This window comes from Tubulanus polymorphus, chromosome 2 (assembly GCF_964204645.1).
Source record: "Tubulanus polymorphus chromosome 2, tnTubPoly1.2, whole genome shotgun sequence".
In the NCBI taxonomy this organism is placed as follows: Eukaryota; Metazoa; Nemertea; class Palaeonemertea; order Tubulaniformes; family Tubulanidae; genus Tubulanus; species Tubulanus polymorphus.
This window is the reverse complement of record NC_134026.1, coordinates 26,383,633-26,401,351: the sequence shown is the minus strand read 5'-3', so window position 1 is coordinate 26,401,351 and position 17,719 is coordinate 26,383,633. Positions and strand designations below refer to the sequence as shown.

The 17,719-nt window shown below is 33.5% G+C and overlaps 3 protein-coding genes across 12 annotated transcripts; 2 read left to right on the top strand and 1 right to left on the bottom strand.

Annotated features, from left to right (window-relative positions):
* The first annotated feature begins 113 nt into the window (after positions 1–113).
* Positions 114–6,516, top strand: LOC141899599 (lymphocyte cytosolic protein 2-like). Of its 7 annotated transcripts, none has more exons than XM_074786005.1 (21): positions 114–221; positions 438–500; positions 594–649; positions 720–764; positions 1,095–1,141; positions 1,350–1,414; positions 1,513–1,537; positions 1,636–1,661; positions 1,771–1,815; positions 2,145–2,202; positions 2,332–2,394; positions 2,590–2,655; positions 2,772–2,908; positions 4,390–4,450; positions 4,555–4,604; positions 4,945–5,152; positions 5,351–5,479; positions 5,584–5,651; positions 5,727–5,807; positions 5,897–6,040; positions 6,131–6,516. In XM_074786005.1, exons 1-21 carry the CDS (start codon positions 150–152, stop codon positions 6,236–6,238), a joined length of 1,617 nt encoding a protein of 538 aa, XP_074642106.1. In that variant the 5' UTR covers positions 114–149; the 3' UTR covers positions 6,239–6,516. The 7 variants fall into 7 exon arrangements, with proteins under 7 accessions (XP_074642106.1, XP_074642100.1, XP_074642105.1 ...); XM_074785999.1 differs by having other exon boundaries at positions 2,772–3,112; XM_074786004.1 differs by lacking the exon at positions 4,945–5,152 and adding an exon at positions 4,810–4,828 and having other exon boundaries at positions 2,772–3,112.
* Positions 6,517–7,254: 738 nt separating this feature from the next.
* LOC141898748 (zinc transporter ZIP13-like) lies at positions 7,255–13,877 on the bottom strand. 3 transcript variants are annotated; one of them, XM_074784824.1, is made up of 10 exons: positions 13,843–13,877; positions 13,263–13,619; positions 11,100–11,201; positions 10,648–10,757; positions 10,278–10,457; positions 10,103–10,192; positions 9,853–9,966; positions 9,535–9,604; positions 9,092–9,191; positions 7,255–9,006 (listed from the first exon to the last, which is right to left on the bottom strand). In XM_074784824.1, exons 2-10 carry the CDS (start codon positions 13,423–13,425, stop codon positions 8,931–8,933), a joined length of 1,005 nt encoding a protein of 334 aa, XP_074640925.1. In that variant the 5' UTR covers positions 13,426–13,619; positions 13,843–13,877; the 3' UTR covers positions 7,255–8,930. The 3 variants fall into 3 exon arrangements, with proteins under 3 accessions (XP_074640925.1, XP_074640923.1, XP_074640924.1); XM_074784822.1 differs by lacking the exon at positions 13,843–13,877 and having other exon boundaries at positions 13,263–13,745; XM_074784823.1 differs by lacking the exon at positions 13,843–13,877 and having other exon boundaries at positions 13,392–13,745.
* LOC141898747 (F-box/LRR-repeat protein 4-like) lies at positions 11,875–17,571 on the top strand. Of its 2 annotated transcripts, none has more exons than XM_074784820.1 (7): positions 11,875–11,988; positions 15,368–15,845; positions 15,940–16,206; positions 16,287–16,453; positions 16,540–16,742; positions 16,814–16,993; positions 17,087–17,571. In XM_074784820.1, exons 1-7 carry the CDS (start codon positions 11,956–11,958, stop codon positions 17,256–17,258), a joined length of 1,500 nt encoding a protein of 499 aa, XP_074640921.1. In that variant the 5' UTR covers positions 11,875–11,955; the 3' UTR covers positions 17,259–17,571. The 2 variants fall into 2 exon arrangements, with proteins under 2 accessions (XP_074640921.1, XP_074640920.1); XM_074784819.1 differs by lacking the exon at positions 11,875–11,988 and adding an exon at positions 13,967–14,127.
* Positions 17,572–17,719: the final 148 nt, after the last annotated feature.

Here is a 17,719-nt window from a genome sequence, read left to right as displayed (position 1 = left end):
ATTTAGGTTCTTATTCACGTCGTTTCACATATTCAGGTTATTGATAAATTCCAAGATAGATGGCGTACTGGTACGGTTACACAACCAGGAAGTGCTCAAATTCGGGGAAATCCCAATTCAAATCAAGATTGGAGCTGTCAACAAGAAGGATGGCTAGCCTACCACACTGGGAGGATTTACAGAGATGGGGCGTTGACGATGTTGTCCGATGGCTTAAAAGTGTAATTGATTTTTGTTGATTAAATTCAAAGCCTTGAAGCTAAGTATATAAATGAGCCAGGCACCGAATTCGTCGTTAAGTAAGGCCCTTGCCAACTTGCATTGTTGTTAGGCCGCCTTCCGTCCCGTTCCGGATTCCCTTGTCGTGTTGTTTCAGGTCGTTGTGTGATGAGTTGATTTGAAATTCTTAAGCTTAATCTTCTTAATTGCCTTTTTAGGCTAAGCTTCACGAATGTGAAAAGACATTCAGATCAAGAGTAATTGACGGACGCAGATTATGTGTAAGTGATGCGTAAAGTCCCATCCATCATATAGCCTGTTTCTGGTTTGTCTTCTAATCTAAGTAAATTCTGTTTCAAACCACATAATGGTAGGAATTAATGGAAATAGATGTGATGTGCCTTCCCGGAATTGACAGGATAAAGAAAAGGTAAGTCATTAAAAAATTTGATAATTTTTGCCAAAAAATTGACAAGTAACTTTTCAACGATATTTTGTAGGCAAATTTGGGGTTATATACAGAAGATTGAAAAAAAGGTTACAAGGTAGATTTTTCAATCTTATCATTCGTTCATTTTTGTCATTCGTTCATTTTAGTAATTTTCGATGTGAGTAATTGATTCATTTTAGCCCCATAATCAATAAACCATTTCGACACTTCCTACAATCAGGTCTGGAGGAGATGTTGATGTGATATGATAAGTGTTGAGCGATATTGGAATTTTATTCAACAATATTATACCCAGCCAGCATCCCCCCTCCAGCACCCCCAAACCATATAACTATATGATATGAAGTATCAACAGTCTATTGCTAGAAATATGGCAGGAATGCTTAATTTGAAATACATAAAAGATAATACATATTTCTTGCAGGGGTAGGGATATAGGCCTAGATATCAGAAGTGATCGATTTCAGCCAGGTTTGTAAAACATTTATCATCACGAATTATAATTAGGTCATTTTTGCGTTATCTATTACCGATATGATATCATTCATTATTACCAATCGAATTGCACTTGTATTTTCCTGTACTAAAAACATCTGTCATTTTTCAAAGCATTCACTACTGACACTGAGGACATAGTAATCGTACAGGTCCTACTGATACCGTGCTATGTCTTTGTTAGAATTGCAGTTTGAACCCTCCACCCCAGATAGTGATGATGGATGGGCATCTGATGAATTTGACACGGTAAGTGTACATTTCTTCTTATGCATTGTTTTGATGATAACATGTACTTCCTTTATGTACCAGTATGTGAATTGATTGTTTGTACCTGCAAATTTCAGCATGACAATGAGAACGAATATGAAGGTATTACTGATTTGTCATTTTCTTTACTTCTCTTTAGTCATGTATTCAATACGAAAGTCTGAGGACAATGTTTAATATTTCTTTTCATGCCTTTGCAGCTGGATGGGATTGTGATAATTCTCATGTAAGTCATTTCCATTGCAATTTTCAGTATAGCATGACCAGAAGAATATGCAGTTTTATTAGATAATCATTTTGTGCATGCATGTATTTGTTTGAATTATGATATTCAGCTTCAGAAAATGTTAAAAAGATTAAGTCAAGAGGTCCCACTTACGGTATGCGTGGCAGTATAAAATCATCATTTGATCATATATCGTATATAGACCTATACACCATAATTGATTTTTCTTTTTAAGCAATAGATACCCAGTAATTACACTGTTGAATATTCCGTATATATAATCAGGAAGCAGATCAACGTATTTAGTAATTGTCAGAAGCAGATGATTTTGATGAATCAGTCATGGTTCCCTTCCTTTGAATAAGCTTGCTGAAATTTTGTGTATTATTATCACAGTGCTAAATTGGACAAGGTTACACTCACTTGAAATTCTAAGATTCTATCACAATCTATTACGATTTTAAATTTGTTCATACATTTTAGGAAAGCCATAACACACATGAGAGAACACTAAATAAACCTTTACCACCACCTCCAAATGGTAAGTGAATTGATCACAAAGTCAGCTAAGAATATGTACTGGGTACCGGTATAGTACTCTATGCTAAAATGGCTTCCAAACACATAAAAAGGTCTGATTTTGTGATGTTTTCAATATGGTACATTTAAGGAGATGGAGCTGATGATGAAGATATTTACCAAAATGAAGAGCTACAATTACCTGAACCAGTATGTAAGTGTCACTTGCTAGAATGAGTTTTATCTGAACATTCAACTGTATTTCAATTTACCAGAGACCGCTATGCATGTATATATTATCTTTGAAGAAATTATGTCCATATCTTGGCATACATATTAATCAAACATCATACTACATCGTACGTATGTATTCTCAATTACTCAAGAAGGATTTATAAATTTCTGCTAGCTAATCATTCGGATGAAGATTACACTGATCCTAATGAACTTTTCGAAGATACTCCCAGTCCGCCAGGTAAATTTGTTATGACTTGTATTGTAAGAATCGAAATTAGAAATGCTTTTTAGGGCTTATTTCCATAAGATTATTCATGTAGAAGCCTATTTGATAAACTTATTTTTTCATTTCAGTTCCATCGAGATATATTGGCAATAGACTGAACAGGCAGATGGATACTCCACCCTTAGTTCCAACTTCGGACAGAGGTGGTCGTCAAGCTGTGTCTCATAATGAGGATGCTCCCCCTGTTCCACCACGCCCTCATGAAGTATGTAATAAATTAGACAATATACCACCAGCACTTCCACCTTCTAGACCACCGCTTCGTCAGCCACCTGTTTGGGGTAAAACAAAATTACCAGATGAAAAACCACGTCTGCTTGTTAAGCCTTTGGTAGCGAAATTGCATGATGAGCTTTCAAACAGATTCGCTGCTAAAGCGAAAGCAGAAAAACATCACCCCATTAAAAAGGTTGGTTGATGCAAAATATATCCAAGTTTTGTGCATGTTTACTGGAACTTGTAAGTATTCCATTTAACTTATTCAAGAAATGTATGTTCAGAATATATTTCATAGTATGGCTTGTATTTGGACTGCACTTATACCCAAACCCAAGTCATCCGCCAAGTTTACCTGAAAAGGGTAGAGTCTCCCAAAATGAATTTTTATTAGCTCCGCTGTGACCGAAGGTCAGCGAGTGCCTACAAAAGTACAGAGCCATAATTTTGATTTTGCATAAATTATGCAAATTAGGGCTATTTTTAGATTTTCACTAAAATCGCTACTCCTCCATCGATTTTCAGCGGATTTCAATCAAACTTGGTATGAATGATCTATGGGGGAGTGCCTACAAAAGTATAGAGCCATACTTTTGATTTTGCATAAATTATGCAAATTAGGGCTATTTTTAGATTTTCACTTAAATTGCTACTTCTACTCCAGTTTTCAGTAGATTTCAACCAAACTTCATATGAATGATCTATTGGGGAGTGCCTACAAAAGTATAGAGCCATATTTTTGATTTTGCATAAATTATGCAAATTAGGCCTTTTTTAGATTTTCCTTTCAATCGCTACTCCTCCAATTTTCAGCGGATTTCAAACTTAGTATGAATGTTTTTATAGGGGATTGTCTAAACCAGTATAGAGCCATATTCTAGATTATGCATAAATTTTGCAAATTAGGGATAATTTTTTTAGATTTTCACTTAAATCGCTACACCTTCTTCAGTTTTTATCAAATTTGAATTAAACTTTTTATGAATGATCTATGGGATGATGCCTACATAAGTATAGAGGATGTTTTGCAAATTAGTTCTATTTATAGATTTATCTTGTCAAGTGGCTATTATGTCCCTGAACATCTAGTTTCAAATAGATACTGATGTGATAGTCTATGCTCCAAGCCACAACAAAGACAGCTGAGCTATATAAGCCGACAGGCTTCTTGTCTAATCTAGTGCTTCATATTTACATATTGTCACAATGTGTATTTTAATGTTAACAATAATGAAAATAACAGATATCTTTCATATTTAAGATTTGTTTAGAATAATAAGGAAGTTTAAACAAAATTCACAATTGCACTCTTGCTATACTAGGATATAAGGTTTGTGTACACCCAGTATCATATCACAACTTTTGATGTAAGTGTATCTTTTCCACATCCTCCAAGGTATAGAGGTACATTGATTTGTGGATACCCAACTCTTTTTATAATCTATTCTCATTCTCATTGTGTTTCATAAGGATTCTTCTTCAAGTGATGAGGATGATTACTTAAATCCAGGTCCATGTGTTGTACCAGACAGTAAGTCTAGCTTTTGCTTTGTCCCCACTTGTTAATGAACAGTTTATCAAGATGCTTAACAGTTCATTGTAACAGATCAAAACAATCCTTTATTGTTGTTTCAGATGAGGATGAAGAAGTCTATGAAAATCCAGATGATAATACTCATGTGCAGGTAATATTCAATGGTTTCACAATTTTTAGCCCACTTAGGGGGAAGGCCCAGCTAGGACAGAATTGGGATTACCAAGTGTATTGTTCGTCACCACCAGTGGATTTGATTATTGAAATGTTTTAGATGTTTCAATTTAATTTGAATGCAATCTAAATTTATCATAGTTCATTTTTTATTCCCAATGAATATTATTCACTGTCTTAAGGTTGAAGTAAAAACTAGTTGTGAGTATCATCGGAGTACATATAATATATTAAACACATTATGCACCAACTGTAATATTGCTCAATCCATTCTCATCAAATTTAATGAAGATTCTGCTTTTTGTATTTTATCCAAGGTTAAGGCAAAACGTGCGCTAAGCCTTGCTGAGCATTTACAGAGTGAGCTTTCAAAACGTAACTCCCGAATTCCTGCTAATACATCTAATTCACCCGCCAGTCGACCAAAAGCACAGCAACTACCATCAGTTAACCAACATTCTCCTCAAAAAAGTAATCACAAGTGGCCTACTTCACAATCGCCCGATGCTTTCTCACAAATATCAAGTAGGTTCAAAATAAAGTTTCATTGTTTTTTACGCTTAATCGCACATTATGTCTGATGAAAATATGCAATGCATGAAACTGCTTCTTTCACATAGGGCCTACCGGGTAAGAAGATCACTTTCTTGGTGATGAGATTGAAATTTAAGTTTTCGCTTTAAGTTTTGCATTTTAGTTGTTCAGTATTGGCATATTTTTCAGATGTATCTGAACCGAGAAACAGAACTGATCGCCCAAATCAAGTGAAGCCACCCATTCCTTCACCTGAAAATAAGGGTAAACCCAGATCAGCAAGCGCTCCTTCAATACAATCTCCTCCCAAATTAAAAGGTAAAATCTTAATTATGGTATATATCCGCATTTTGGATTATGGCCATTATACGGCAGTCAAAGCACTATATTTTCCATTCACTACGATTGATTCTTCATTTAAGGACGACCACCATTACCTTTGCCCATAACACCAAAACCTGTTCCACCACCAACTGTTGATCCTGAACAAGTAAGTTAACTTTTCTAAAACATGTTCATTTTTCCATTACTGGGTAGATTCTTTTCATGATAATTATCTTCACAGGCACAGCTTCAGACTTATCCATGGTATTACGAAAGCCTCCGCAGAACAGATGCCGAATCTTTGCTTATGCAAATTCCTTCTGTAAGTTGAATTCAGTGCCTAGAATTTGCCTTTATCTCGATATAAAATAACACTTTCATTGATATATATTTTCTGTGTTTCTACTTCAGGATGGAAACTTTTTGGTTCGTAAGAGTGAAAATCATCCCTGCACTTTGGTACTGATGTATGGGGGCCGAGTCTGTAATATTCCAATCAGAAAACGCGCCGATAATCATATGTATGCACTTGGTAAATTGAAAGAAGGTGAACAGGTAAGACTGGAAAATATACCACTATCTGTTTCATATTCCTAATTACCACTTAAATCTAAAAATACTTTACACTTTTTTTCAAATATTTAGACATTCAGTAGGGTTCCCGATCTAGTGAACTTCCACAAAAAGTTTATGCTAACAACAGGAGGTGGTCAAGTAAGCTTAAAACTTTGTCCAGCTGATGCAGGAATTTAATAAATGACCTTTTGTGCTGGTACATATCGACTGAATGCTACAATTCTTAAGACAATGTTTAGATTTCACCTTGGTCACTTAGGAAAGATATTCGTAATTACTGAATTCAAAGGTGCTTTTTCTCATATAGTTAACACTGAATATGTAACATATACCATCATTGACCATTAATACAGGTGTTTACACTTTTAGTTTAATGTCTTAAGTTTAGTATATGGTTATTGGATTATTCATAAATCAATCTGAAGATGGATATAATCATAACAAGTTTGTCAAGCGACTGGTATATATATATATATATATATATATATATATATATATATATATATATATATATATATATATATATATATATATATATATATATATATATATATATATATATATATATATATATATATATATATATATATATATATATATTCATTTATTTATGTTAATAGTTTATCATAATATACCTAAACCTTATAATATATTCTTAATTGATCTATAGATATTAACGACAATGCTACTGACTTTTAATGAATCATTCCAAAGAAATTTGAAAGTTGCACGAAACATCTGTGATTTTTACACATGGTGCTAATTCTTATATAACGTACTTTATAGAAATGTTAATACTTGTACAAAGTATCTTTAAATGTACTGTCCATATATGTTGACGCAGACGTTGTAAGGAAGCCACTAGAGAACAGCTTTTTTCTACTGGCTCATGTACTGTGAAAGGTTGGCTTGATTTCTCCAGATATTTATTTTAAATACATGTTTTTATAATTTATCCAAGGTTTACTGCTTATTTTCTCATTGAAAGTTTTGTACCAATATAATCAAATAAACATTAAAGATAATCTAGATAGTGATCTCTTGTTTTCTTTTAGCTAACCTTCAGAAGTTGTGAAAACTGTTCATGCTCAATATGCATACAGTGACTAATAACATTTTCCAGAAAAATGAAAAAAAATGCTTTTAATATATATATTTTTATTGCAAATCAAAAATATTTTTCTATCATCCTAAGCATCAAGTTTGATTCCTAAATTTTCTAAAATGAACATAGTGTTTCTGATGATTGCATAGTTTGCATATTGGCTTTCATTATTCTAAAAGGAGGGTAAGGAATTGAACGAATAAGAATTTTACTACAGCTTGATTGTAAAACAATATTATAATGATGAGAATTCAATAGATGACCTTTAGCATTGCTTTTCAACGTCATCACATGTGTTCACAAAATATTTGACCACACTACATTGTATAAACAATATTAGAAGTACATGTACAGTAGAACCCACTTAATTTGGATCATTTTAGGACCAACAAAATTCATCCAGTTTATGGGAAATCCGGATTAAAATTCATTTTCTTGTATATTATTGTACAAATGGACTGCAAATATTGTTCAGATTAGACCAAAATCCAGATTAAGCGGGTTTGATTATGTACTTTTGACAATACAAGTATGGATCTTAAGGTTTTGATTATGCTCATTTACACAGTTGGTAAAACCATCATTCTACAACAAATTGACCATCAGTGATTGACTAACTACATGCACTGTCCGGTCTAAGGTTCGGCACTGATTGCATATGTATGTTCTTAATTTTTGAACAGCAGTATTATCACTACACAAAAATATACAGCCAAGCACACCATCAGTACGAAGATGACAAAATGCTAAATCAAATGAAAAAACATATACATCATTTTAAATATTTACATAAGAAAAAATATCCATCTACCACTCAGCATTGAAAATTAAAACAATCATAATAGACTACTAAATTGTCATCCAAATTCGATACGTCAATGTTGTATTCATAGCAACAATTTCAATCAACAATAAAATTTCAATACACTTCCTATGCTATTTGCAATAAATTGCCTCTATCATGAACACATGATGGCCACATATTGTTAACAACCTAAAATAAAATTATATTTACATTCACTTATCACAATTGAAATGTATGTACATGCACATACATTTCATCACAGCACCATTGAGATTACATGTATTATTGCTAAAATACATGCTCTTTCATATTCCGTGAATAGGGAAAACATGGAAATGACAGCTTTGATATACTTGAAATTACTTGTAGGGAAGAGCATAAATTTTACAAACTGAATAAATTGATTCAACTTCCTGTGTTATATTGACATTGCTAACACCTGTGGAGTAAAACAAACTAATGACAGCATTGATCATTCGCATATGGCTTCATACTGAAGTCATAATCGAAACCTGCACGTCACTTGGATAAAGATGTCCTAAAGCCCAAATAGAATGTAAAATACATCCTTCATTTTTTGCCTTTGCTATTTTCTTCCGTACAAGTTTCGCAATACAATATCATTTTCCCATTTGAAGTAAACAATTTCTCTTCAACATGTATCACTTAATGGTTTATGGAATATATATATATCCATTTCTTATTCCAGCCTTAAACATGATTGCCTAAAATGAACATTTGGAAGCACTAGGATACCCTTAATGATATAAACATAGTAAGAATACTTTTCAAAACTAACCGTTGTCTACAATTCTATTATGTCTCATATTCATCTAATGCTCATTATGCACATAAATACGTCCTGTACTTAATAATGATGTGGAAATGCGTTTAATTCAACCTTGGAGTAATCAAGATCCAATTGAAGTAAATTTTGCTTCCTATAGACAACTAGTAATTTAATCGCAAAGCAAAGTTACTAAACCCATAATTCCTATTCCAGTACATACACCAAACACCTGCTTGAAAGACTCCCTGAAATGAAGACAATTTTAAAGATAATCATTTTTGGCAAGCGTGACTGTCGAAAACAAAAATCTTTGACATTATGCACACTTACTTATGGTTTCTTTCTTTTAATAAATCTGGTGTCACTGTCACTAAAGCTATATACAAAAAACCGCCAGATGTAAAGGGCAAAATCCACGCAGTACTGTTACCTTATGAGAAAAAGAAAATTATAATTCAGTTAATGACTAAAACATTTTTAAAAGGAGATTTACTACAAGATGGCTTGCAATATATTTCGAGCAGAACATTATTTCATAAGGATAAATGATCAATAGCTATGGATTTGTTTGTCTATTAAATACACCTGGTGGTTGCCAACAATGTTTTCAGGGGGAAATTAAAGTTATAACACGCATTATTATCCAGCTGTACAGCTGTTGCCAATACTAATAACAGCAATAACCGTTCAAACAGTTAGTAAAACTATTATTGAAAGAAATCTATAACAATGAACTTGATTAAATGTATAAGTGATAAATTCAATCAATATACCCGCAACTTCTGCAGAGGAGGCTGTTAATGCTGTCAGGGCACCGAGAATACCCCCACTAGCGGTGGCTAACTGTAATGAAATAATTGAACATCATTTTTAAAAGTATTGGATCTTTGTCCTGAAAGAAAATCAAGCCAGATGTCAACATTAAAATCAGATTTTTGTATCAACACAATTGATAATAGACAATAACTTAAGCCAACTATCTATATATTATCGTATGAGCGTAGATTAAATTCTAGTTTAATCACTAATGACAGCTGCAAATGAAACCATCATTCGAACTGTTACCCGGTACATTATTGAAATACATTTACCTGTGCTTTTGCCGCTTTCCATCTATCAAATCCAGATCTTAAAAGAATTGCAAAATCACCAACTTCATGAGGAATTTCATGAACAAGAATTGCGAATGTGGTAAGAAGCCCCACCTGAAAAAGAACTTTTCTTAGATTCAACTGAATCATTCACTGGTCTGAATAAAAATTCATCAAATCTACTTCAAACTTGAATCAAATTTATTCAAATAATTAGACAATACAATCGACATCCAAAGTTCATACATACTTTGATACTTATAAGATAACTGCCGGCTAGTGCTAGACCGTGGGTAAAGTTATCTATTATATTCGCAGCTAGATTCAAGTAACCTCTTATCTGAAATGAAAATACAATGGCAAATAACAATTATGTTGCATTTTTGCCTACAACATCATCATTTCATTCCACATTCTCATCTTACATGTATATGTGGAGACTTATTCTCTGAGTTATGTTTCTTTTTTGAAATTTTCTGATGACTTTCTTTTTCTGATATTTTGCTATTTTCATGAGTTTTTCCATTTCGGGTTCTATGTACAACACCATTTGTCAATGATTTCTTTGGGCATTTTTCAATGGCTTTTGACGATAATTCATCATCCTGCAAATAAGATTATTTGACAGAAGAAATCACTGAAATGCACTGAAAAAGTAAGTGCATACATTGAATATGTGGCTCCTTTGCAACATATTTTTTGACACTATTCTTGCACAAGTCACTTGAGACCATCTGGAACATTTTAATGGATTTCCAATGATCTCCAATAGATTCTTAATAGTTCTTTACTTACCTTATCGTGAGCACCAGCTGGTTGTTCTTCAGAACATAATTTTTCAATGATCAAAAACGTTAATATCCCAGCCATAACCCACAAACCGATCATTCTTCGATCATTTTCATCTGAAAGTACATATCCGAAAAAATTCTTAAATTCAGCAGAACTAAATCATTAAAATTCATATGTAACACGTTTTAGCCCCTTACAGATAATACTTTGTTTTATTCAAATATAAATTTTCACGCATAATCCATTCGCTAGCCGGATTAAAATCATTATTATAATTATCACCCACACATTTACTGTATCATAATAAACTATATTTCATGGTCTATAGTGAAAAGTGTCTATATTGGGGAAAAATGATAAAACACAAATTCATCTTTCTATTTCTAAGTAAAACAAAATCAAATAGTGCCTGTAAATGATTAAATCAAGCATTTAATGCTAAATAGTGTCACTACCATTCACGTGCAGCCAAGCTTCTGGTAACAGATGCAAAAAAACGTCTCCAAGAAGACTTCCAACGGCAAAACTAAGTAACAGCTTCAATTGACTGGCAGCAGCTGGAAAAGAAGAGATAACCATGAAATCACTGCTAGTTTTTCATTAATGTTCGATGGAACAGATTCACATATGGAAATAATGAATTCAATGCATTCACCGAGTACCCCATAAAAGATAACCAAAATAACATTTCAATTTACTGCATCATTTTATCAAGCGATTAAAATGATATGAAAACTGAAAATGGCAGAAGCAAAATGTGTTTCCCGAATAAAACATTGTCAGTAACAGAACGGATATGGAGATTATTTATTTTAGAATATGTAGTGTTTCATGTAAGATGATAGCAAAACATAATTATACCTAGGCTGAGAAAAATGAATGATATAGAAATGTGTATAGACAACTGACATGATACAACCATCAAGAGCAGGTAAAAGGCAGCGTTTTATTTTAACGTGATGTTATTTTCGATTTTATATCATTCCATAGTCCCTGAAATTTACTAAATATAGGGTTTGAAAGTTATTGTCAGGACATCACATAATAGACTTTTTATTCATTTTTATCAGATTAATGACGGACAGAACTGCAGTTCCATACCAAACGCTTCTATACCACAAGTGAAGAGAGGTATGTGTTCCCATATGTATGAATTTTTGATCTCTGACTGGATCGACCTGGGAACAAACTGGGTTTAAGCGCCTATAACAATACGCAGAAACATGATGAGTTTATGAAAAAAATTTCAGATTAATCTCAAGTGTCAGTAGTACAGGATAGAATACACAAAGAGTAGTCAGCAAACTAAAGATGTCCATTAAAGCACTATCACAATCTGACCAGGTAAGATGAATAAATGGTTTTTGTATAATCTAATATCAGTTTTTTTTAGCAATGAAGAATTTCTCTAACAACTTCCTTTTCCTGTTTTATCCCATTATTTTCCCAAAGCATTATCACCGTAGCCTCTAATCCATGAACAGGGTATATAAATATAACAACCAGCATATGTGTATTGTTTTTAGATACTTAAGACGAAAGCTGTATGAATAGAAGAGTTAGACAGGCTTAAAAGTGTTTTTGAATAGATCGCAGGACTCGAACTGAATCTCATCAATTTTGATAACAATGTATTTGAAAACATATTTTCACAAAACATTTGAACATGGGATAGCGCCTACAACACCGATCGATCACAAGAAGCAACTTGGTGGAAAATGATGTCAATTTGAGGAATACATCAAATAAATTGAGTTCTTTGATCCAAATTATATGTCCACGCATGAAGCATTTATCTATTTTCCACATGTTGAATCTTTAATCAGTGATAAATTGATAGGTTTTGGAGATTGAAAGAGACATTTATAGTTCATAATGATCTTAGTCTTACAGGTTATGGAATACACTAGATCTTGCTTTCTGAATCAGTGGAAAAAATGTTTGATGAAACACATGATTGACCCTTTTTTCTAAAGTCACAAATAATAATAGTTTAGTGACCTAAATAAATCGTACAATTTCATATTAGCTGTAGGGTTACCATTAAGTCTTTCAAGAAATATCTGAAAATCTACAGTCAAAGTATTCCTAAGTTTGTTTGAAATACTTCTCACATTGAGTTCAGAATATGAAAAGCCAGGAGGACCCAATTCGTCATTTTTCTCAGGATGGGTTATAATGCGTGAAATGAAATACTCCTGACAAGTGTGATTATAATATCATCATTGAACTTCTGTCCGTCTAGGGCTGACGCTGTACATATGAATAACCTACAAATCCTTTGTCAAATGAAACCCCTTACGTAAGAGTCTAATCTACAAAGTCTGAAGTCCAAACATCAAATCAATTCACACAAAGGTCATTATTCATGAAGCTAATAAATCATAAATTCCTGCCATAACACTTATTGCCTTATTTCTAAGTCACGAATTTTAAATCATACTACTAGTAGGTTAATTTGAATCGACAAGTGATTCTTAAAAGCATAAATGAGGTGAATAAGCATCTTTTTCCTTATGCCCCGGCCTGCCACATAGATAAATTTAAGTGTATCAGTACCGGTAGGCCAAAAACGCTTTAAGTAAAATTCTAATTACATTTTTTTATAGTTTACTTACGTCCACTTTGAAGATCTAAACTTTGATCAAGAGGAATAATCAGTAATGGTAGGATGCCACTTAATCCGACAACAATTGCAGATAAAATAGAAAATATCCAGATCTTTAATTTCAATGTCAGTGTAAAACCTAAAAGAATTGACGAGGTGTCTTCTTCGCACATTGCAGAATTTTCTTTCGAAGTCACAGGTGTATCAGAATGCAGCGTCGCATCAGCTGAGTGACTGACATCGTCATCTGTATTCTGCTGTTTTATGTCAGTAGCTACAACAGTTCGGTGTAGTGCACCAGTACCAGGAGATGAATACACTGATTTCACTCTATGTATCTCCCCGTCGCAGTGACATACGAGATTTACTATCCAGAATAAAACAGCAATTGTAGTTAATGATCGAAACATTATGATCGATGGTTTTAACTAAATTTTAACGACATTAAATGGTTTTACTAGTGAAATTCATAATAACCGTGTAGTGAGACATGACAACTGAACCCGGAAGTAAATACGTTTATTTTCGTAGGTGAAAGCGACATTGACGGAGAAAAAGCATTTAAAGTTCATCATAAATGAATTTCATACTAGAAATTTAAATCAATTGGAAAGACCATAGTTTATTCTTAAACCCATAGAGTTTACTTAAAAAGTAGCAAATGCGAAACGATTTCATAGATAATTACCTCAAGGTCACAAGGAGAAACAGGAAGTGAGAAAGTTTGAGAGAAAGTTTTTCTTAATCTTTGGAATTTCTTTTGGGCCTGTGGAAATATACGTGAAATGGAGCGAACGTCGTTATTTGATATCGCTAAAGATGCGTCTCAGGCGCAGCAGTATTCACCTGATAACAGATCATTCTCATTAACAACGGTAATTATCGAAAATACCGCATTGTTTTTGGTTCGTGATAATCAATTAAAATTCAATCTACTATATTACACGACTGCAGACTACTAATTGCTTTGTTTTGACCCCTTAACTGCATCCTACTAAGCCAAAGCGTTTTCTATGAAGAGTTAACGGGTGATTTAGATTTATTTAATATCCTCATGATTACTACCTGATACTCGAGAGGCCTACCTGCAGTTTTTTATTACCATTTTTTATTTAACATGAATTGAGTAAATTAAGTAAACAAGCATAAATTAGATTATGTTTCTTTTGGGTTTGTTTAATAAATGCATGTACCCATCAAAATAAACCTAACTGGTTTAATCCGAAAATAGCAATCCTCCCTGCATTTATTAAGATAAGTTTTCTGCAAAAAAAGTTTTCTTTATCAATCTTGTAGGTCTGGACTTGTGGGTCTAATATATTGCTGTCAAATCAATAATACGCATGTAGTGTTATTATTCATTAATGATCTTTTTGTTAGATTATGTTGATTGACATGAATACTGACCAGATTAACTGCATGGTGGCTATAGCAGCAGAAATAAGATAAACGACGAGTATCTCTGAGTATGCATGAGATAATGTATACTTAACATATCGTAGCATAGTACAGGATTGGACTAACCTTCAAACAAAACGAAATGTAAGTAATCCACTTGTACCCATGATTTAGATTTTACAAAACATTGAAATTCATTTTTGTGAATGGATATTTCATGTCCTATGATTGAAAAATCTTATAGCAATGCCCAAAAGAAAGTGTAAGTTTAGAAATTGCAACAGTTTAATGGATCGATCAGCAAAGTTATTACCTTTTTGTTCAATTTTTAATTCTACACAGGATCATGATTTTTACCATTCTCAGGTAAGAAAGGTTTTGAATGTTGTAGGACACAATGTAATTAGATTGATATTTAATTAGGAAACTTTTGCTTTGATCATTGATTTTGCCTTTATTCATGATAGTTTTCCTTACAGATAGCAGAGTTAAGTAGATGATTCAAAATTTTTTAGGTTGAATATTGCACCATTTTGATTTCTTTAGGAACAATAATTTCGTTTATCATGCATTCAGTATAGGACTCAGTAGCAATAGTATCGGACATTTTTATTGCATGGTCATCTTTTATAGATTAATTTTCGTTTAAATCGAGATGAAATGTCGAGTAAAAAAGTTGCTTTCGTGGATAACATGAAAAAGTTTTATCTTTTCTAGAGACATATTTCGAAACTTCCTGACAAAATTCTTCTTTCGATCTTCTCCTACCTTCGACATATCGACTTGTGTCAAATTGCGTCAGTCTGCAAGAAATGGCGTTTGATCGCGTATGACAGCAGATTGTGGCAAAGTGTCTCGCTTCGGCCAGAATTCTCCGGTCTCTATGTCAACAACATCGAGGCACTGCTGGCTCTGATCGGCATTCGTTTTGGTTCGACATTGCGTTATATTGAGTTGCCGTCTGATTTGGTCACGGCTCCAATTCTACACGAAGTTGCCAATAAATGTCCGAATCTCAAGCGTATGGTGCTGGATTTTTCTAATGCTATGCAACTTCACGACTTCAATGATTTGAGCGCTTTTCCTTGTAACTTGTACAGCCTCTGTATAAGCCTTTCTGAGGTCATTTTCATGGAAGGTTTCATGAGGAGAATATACAGCTGTCTTTCTTCGATACAAGTTCTTCATCTTATTGGTAAATTGGATTCATTAATTTTCCATCCGCAATTATATATTGTGCATGCGTATTTGTGGCGTTTTAATGAATCGATTTTTTCTTTCCTATAAAGGTACATTTGAACTTTCAAATGAGGAAGAAGAGGAAATCTACGAAGTAATTAACATAAGCAAGATCAAATCACACACGCCAAATTTACGAGTAGTCAACTTGTACGGGATAAATTTTATCGATGATTCACACATTGAGACCCTTTCGTCGAACTGCATCCATTTGGAAACTCTTGCTCTAAACTTCTGTTTAAGAGTGAAGGGCCAGTCGCTTAAAGTATTGATCCAGAAGTGCAAGAAACTGCGAACATTGCTCATGCAACATTGCAGTATGTATTTCTTTATATGAAGAATTCAGATGGCTGTTTATACTGGTTTATTTCCTGATATGATGAATTTTGTAATTAAGGTCTTGAGGATGCTTACATGGAAGCTGTCCCATGGGAGAATAGTGTAATTGATGAGCTGGATATTACATCAACAGAATTATCAGCTGAATGTTTGGAGAATGTTCTTCCACGGATGCCCGGGTTTCGTTATCTAGCTGTTGGTTTCTGCGATTTTTTCAACGATAAAGTGAGTTCGTTTTTAGATTGCTTTTCTTCAATATTCTTAAGCATTGCATGTATTCAGTAGTAAAAGGTTTGAGGGATATTTTTCAGGTGTTAGATCGACTCATGAAAGAAGGCAAACTAAACAATATTGAAGCTTTGGACGTCAGAAACACAACTACTCTATCAGAGGCCGCTATAAGTCACTTCATTAAAGTACATGGACATCAACTTTTTGGATTGATGGTTGCTGGCAAGCCAAAAATAGCCGAACAGTTTTGGGTTAATGCAATTGCTTGTTTCAAGAAAATTAAGTGAGTTATTGTTTGGTTTCAATCTTAAATTTAATGAGCAGCGAATCTAATTACGTAAGTGGATTTTGTAGGATTTGCGTGCTTGGGACAGCGGATGGTTGGTTTTTGAAAATATCAACACGAATTCACATTGATCAGATTATTGAGGAGTTCGCTCAGAATTGTCCGCATATGGAACGACTAGAGATTCAATGGGATCCATACACAATCCGGTACAGTGATAAAAGTAGCAAGTTCATTGACCATCTTAGGTAATTATATCGGTTACTAGCTGGCAGATGGAAACCAGTTCACTTTGTGTATGAATGCATTTCTAATTCAACAAAAATGTTTGTCTATTTCAGGTTGAAGTGTCTGCATTTGAAATCATTTACACTCAGCGATGGTGAATACTATGAAATGGCCAAGTCAAATTTTGAAAGAGCTGATCGGACGAAAGTCGTTCGTACAACAACAAACTACACGACAAGTTTAGTCAGTCTGCTTCATTCATACAATGATCTTCTATTCAACTAGATCTATGTCCATTCAAAGAACTACCGGTATGTGTATCAGATATGTACCATACCGAAAGCCATTTCTAAAAAGAAAACCATAAACTGGTGTCTGACATAATGGCTCATGGTAGACATATCTGAAAGATGGTTTCCTTATATAAGCTTGTATTTATTTATTAATTTGTAGTCTCGGAAAAGTGTGCAGTTTAAGTCCCCTCTCTATACATCCTAAAGAGCATATAACTTATCAGGCAAATTTTATCAATACGCGGTGAAAGATTTGTATCATATTTTCTAGTCATTTACCCCTCAATCTTAACAACAAAAACTAATGATTGAATCACATCTAAAGATTGTTGAATAAATTATTGTTTCTGATTGCAAGACATGTGTTTTTGTCGATTCTTTACAGAATACAGGGAGTTGTAATACGAGTCACAGGAAATGCTCAGTAGAAAGGAAATCTAGTGTAATACTTCC

What these genes read in the sequence shown, in the direction of transcription:
- LOC141899599 (XM_074785999.1), top strand. Translation starts at nt 150, where the DNA reads ATGGCTAGCCTACCACACTGGGAGGATTTACAGAGATGGGGCGTTGAC. An exon ending in AGATACTCCCAGTCCGCCAG is followed by an intron (nt 2,656 to 2,771) that starts GTAAATTTGTTA and finishes TTTTCATTTCAG; the next exon opens with TTCCATCGAGATATATTGGC. An exon ending in CAACTGTTGATCCTGAACAA is followed by an intron (nt 5,652 to 5,726) that starts GTAAGTTAACTT and finishes TTATCTTCACAG; the next exon opens with GCACAGCTTCAGACTTATCC.
- LOC141898748 (XM_074784822.1), bottom strand. Translation starts at nt 13,662, where the DNA reads ATGTTTCGATCATTAACTACAATTGCTGTTTTATTCTGGATAGTAAAT. An exon ending in AGCTTGGCTGCACGTGAATG is followed by an intron (nt 10,758 to 11,099) that starts GTAGTGACACTA and finishes ATGTACTTTCAG; the next exon opens with ATGAAAATGATCGAAGAATG. An exon ending in GTTATCTTATAAGTATCAAA is followed by an intron (nt 9,967 to 10,102) that starts GTATGTATGAAC and finishes GTTCTTTTTCAG; the next exon opens with GTGGGGCTTCTTACCACATT.
- LOC141898747 (XM_074784819.1), top strand. Translation starts at nt 14,038, where the DNA reads ATGGAGCGAACGTCGTTATTTGATATCGCTAAAGATGCGTCTCAGGCG. An exon ending in ATTGCTCATGCAACATTGCA is followed by an intron (nt 16,207 to 16,286) that starts GTATGTATTTCT and finishes TTTGTAATTAAG; the next exon opens with GTCTTGAGGATGCTTACATG. An exon ending in AAGTTCATTGACCATCTTAG is followed by an intron (nt 16,994 to 17,086) that starts GTAATTATATCG and finishes TGTCTATTTCAG; the next exon opens with GTTGAAGTGTCTGCATTTGA.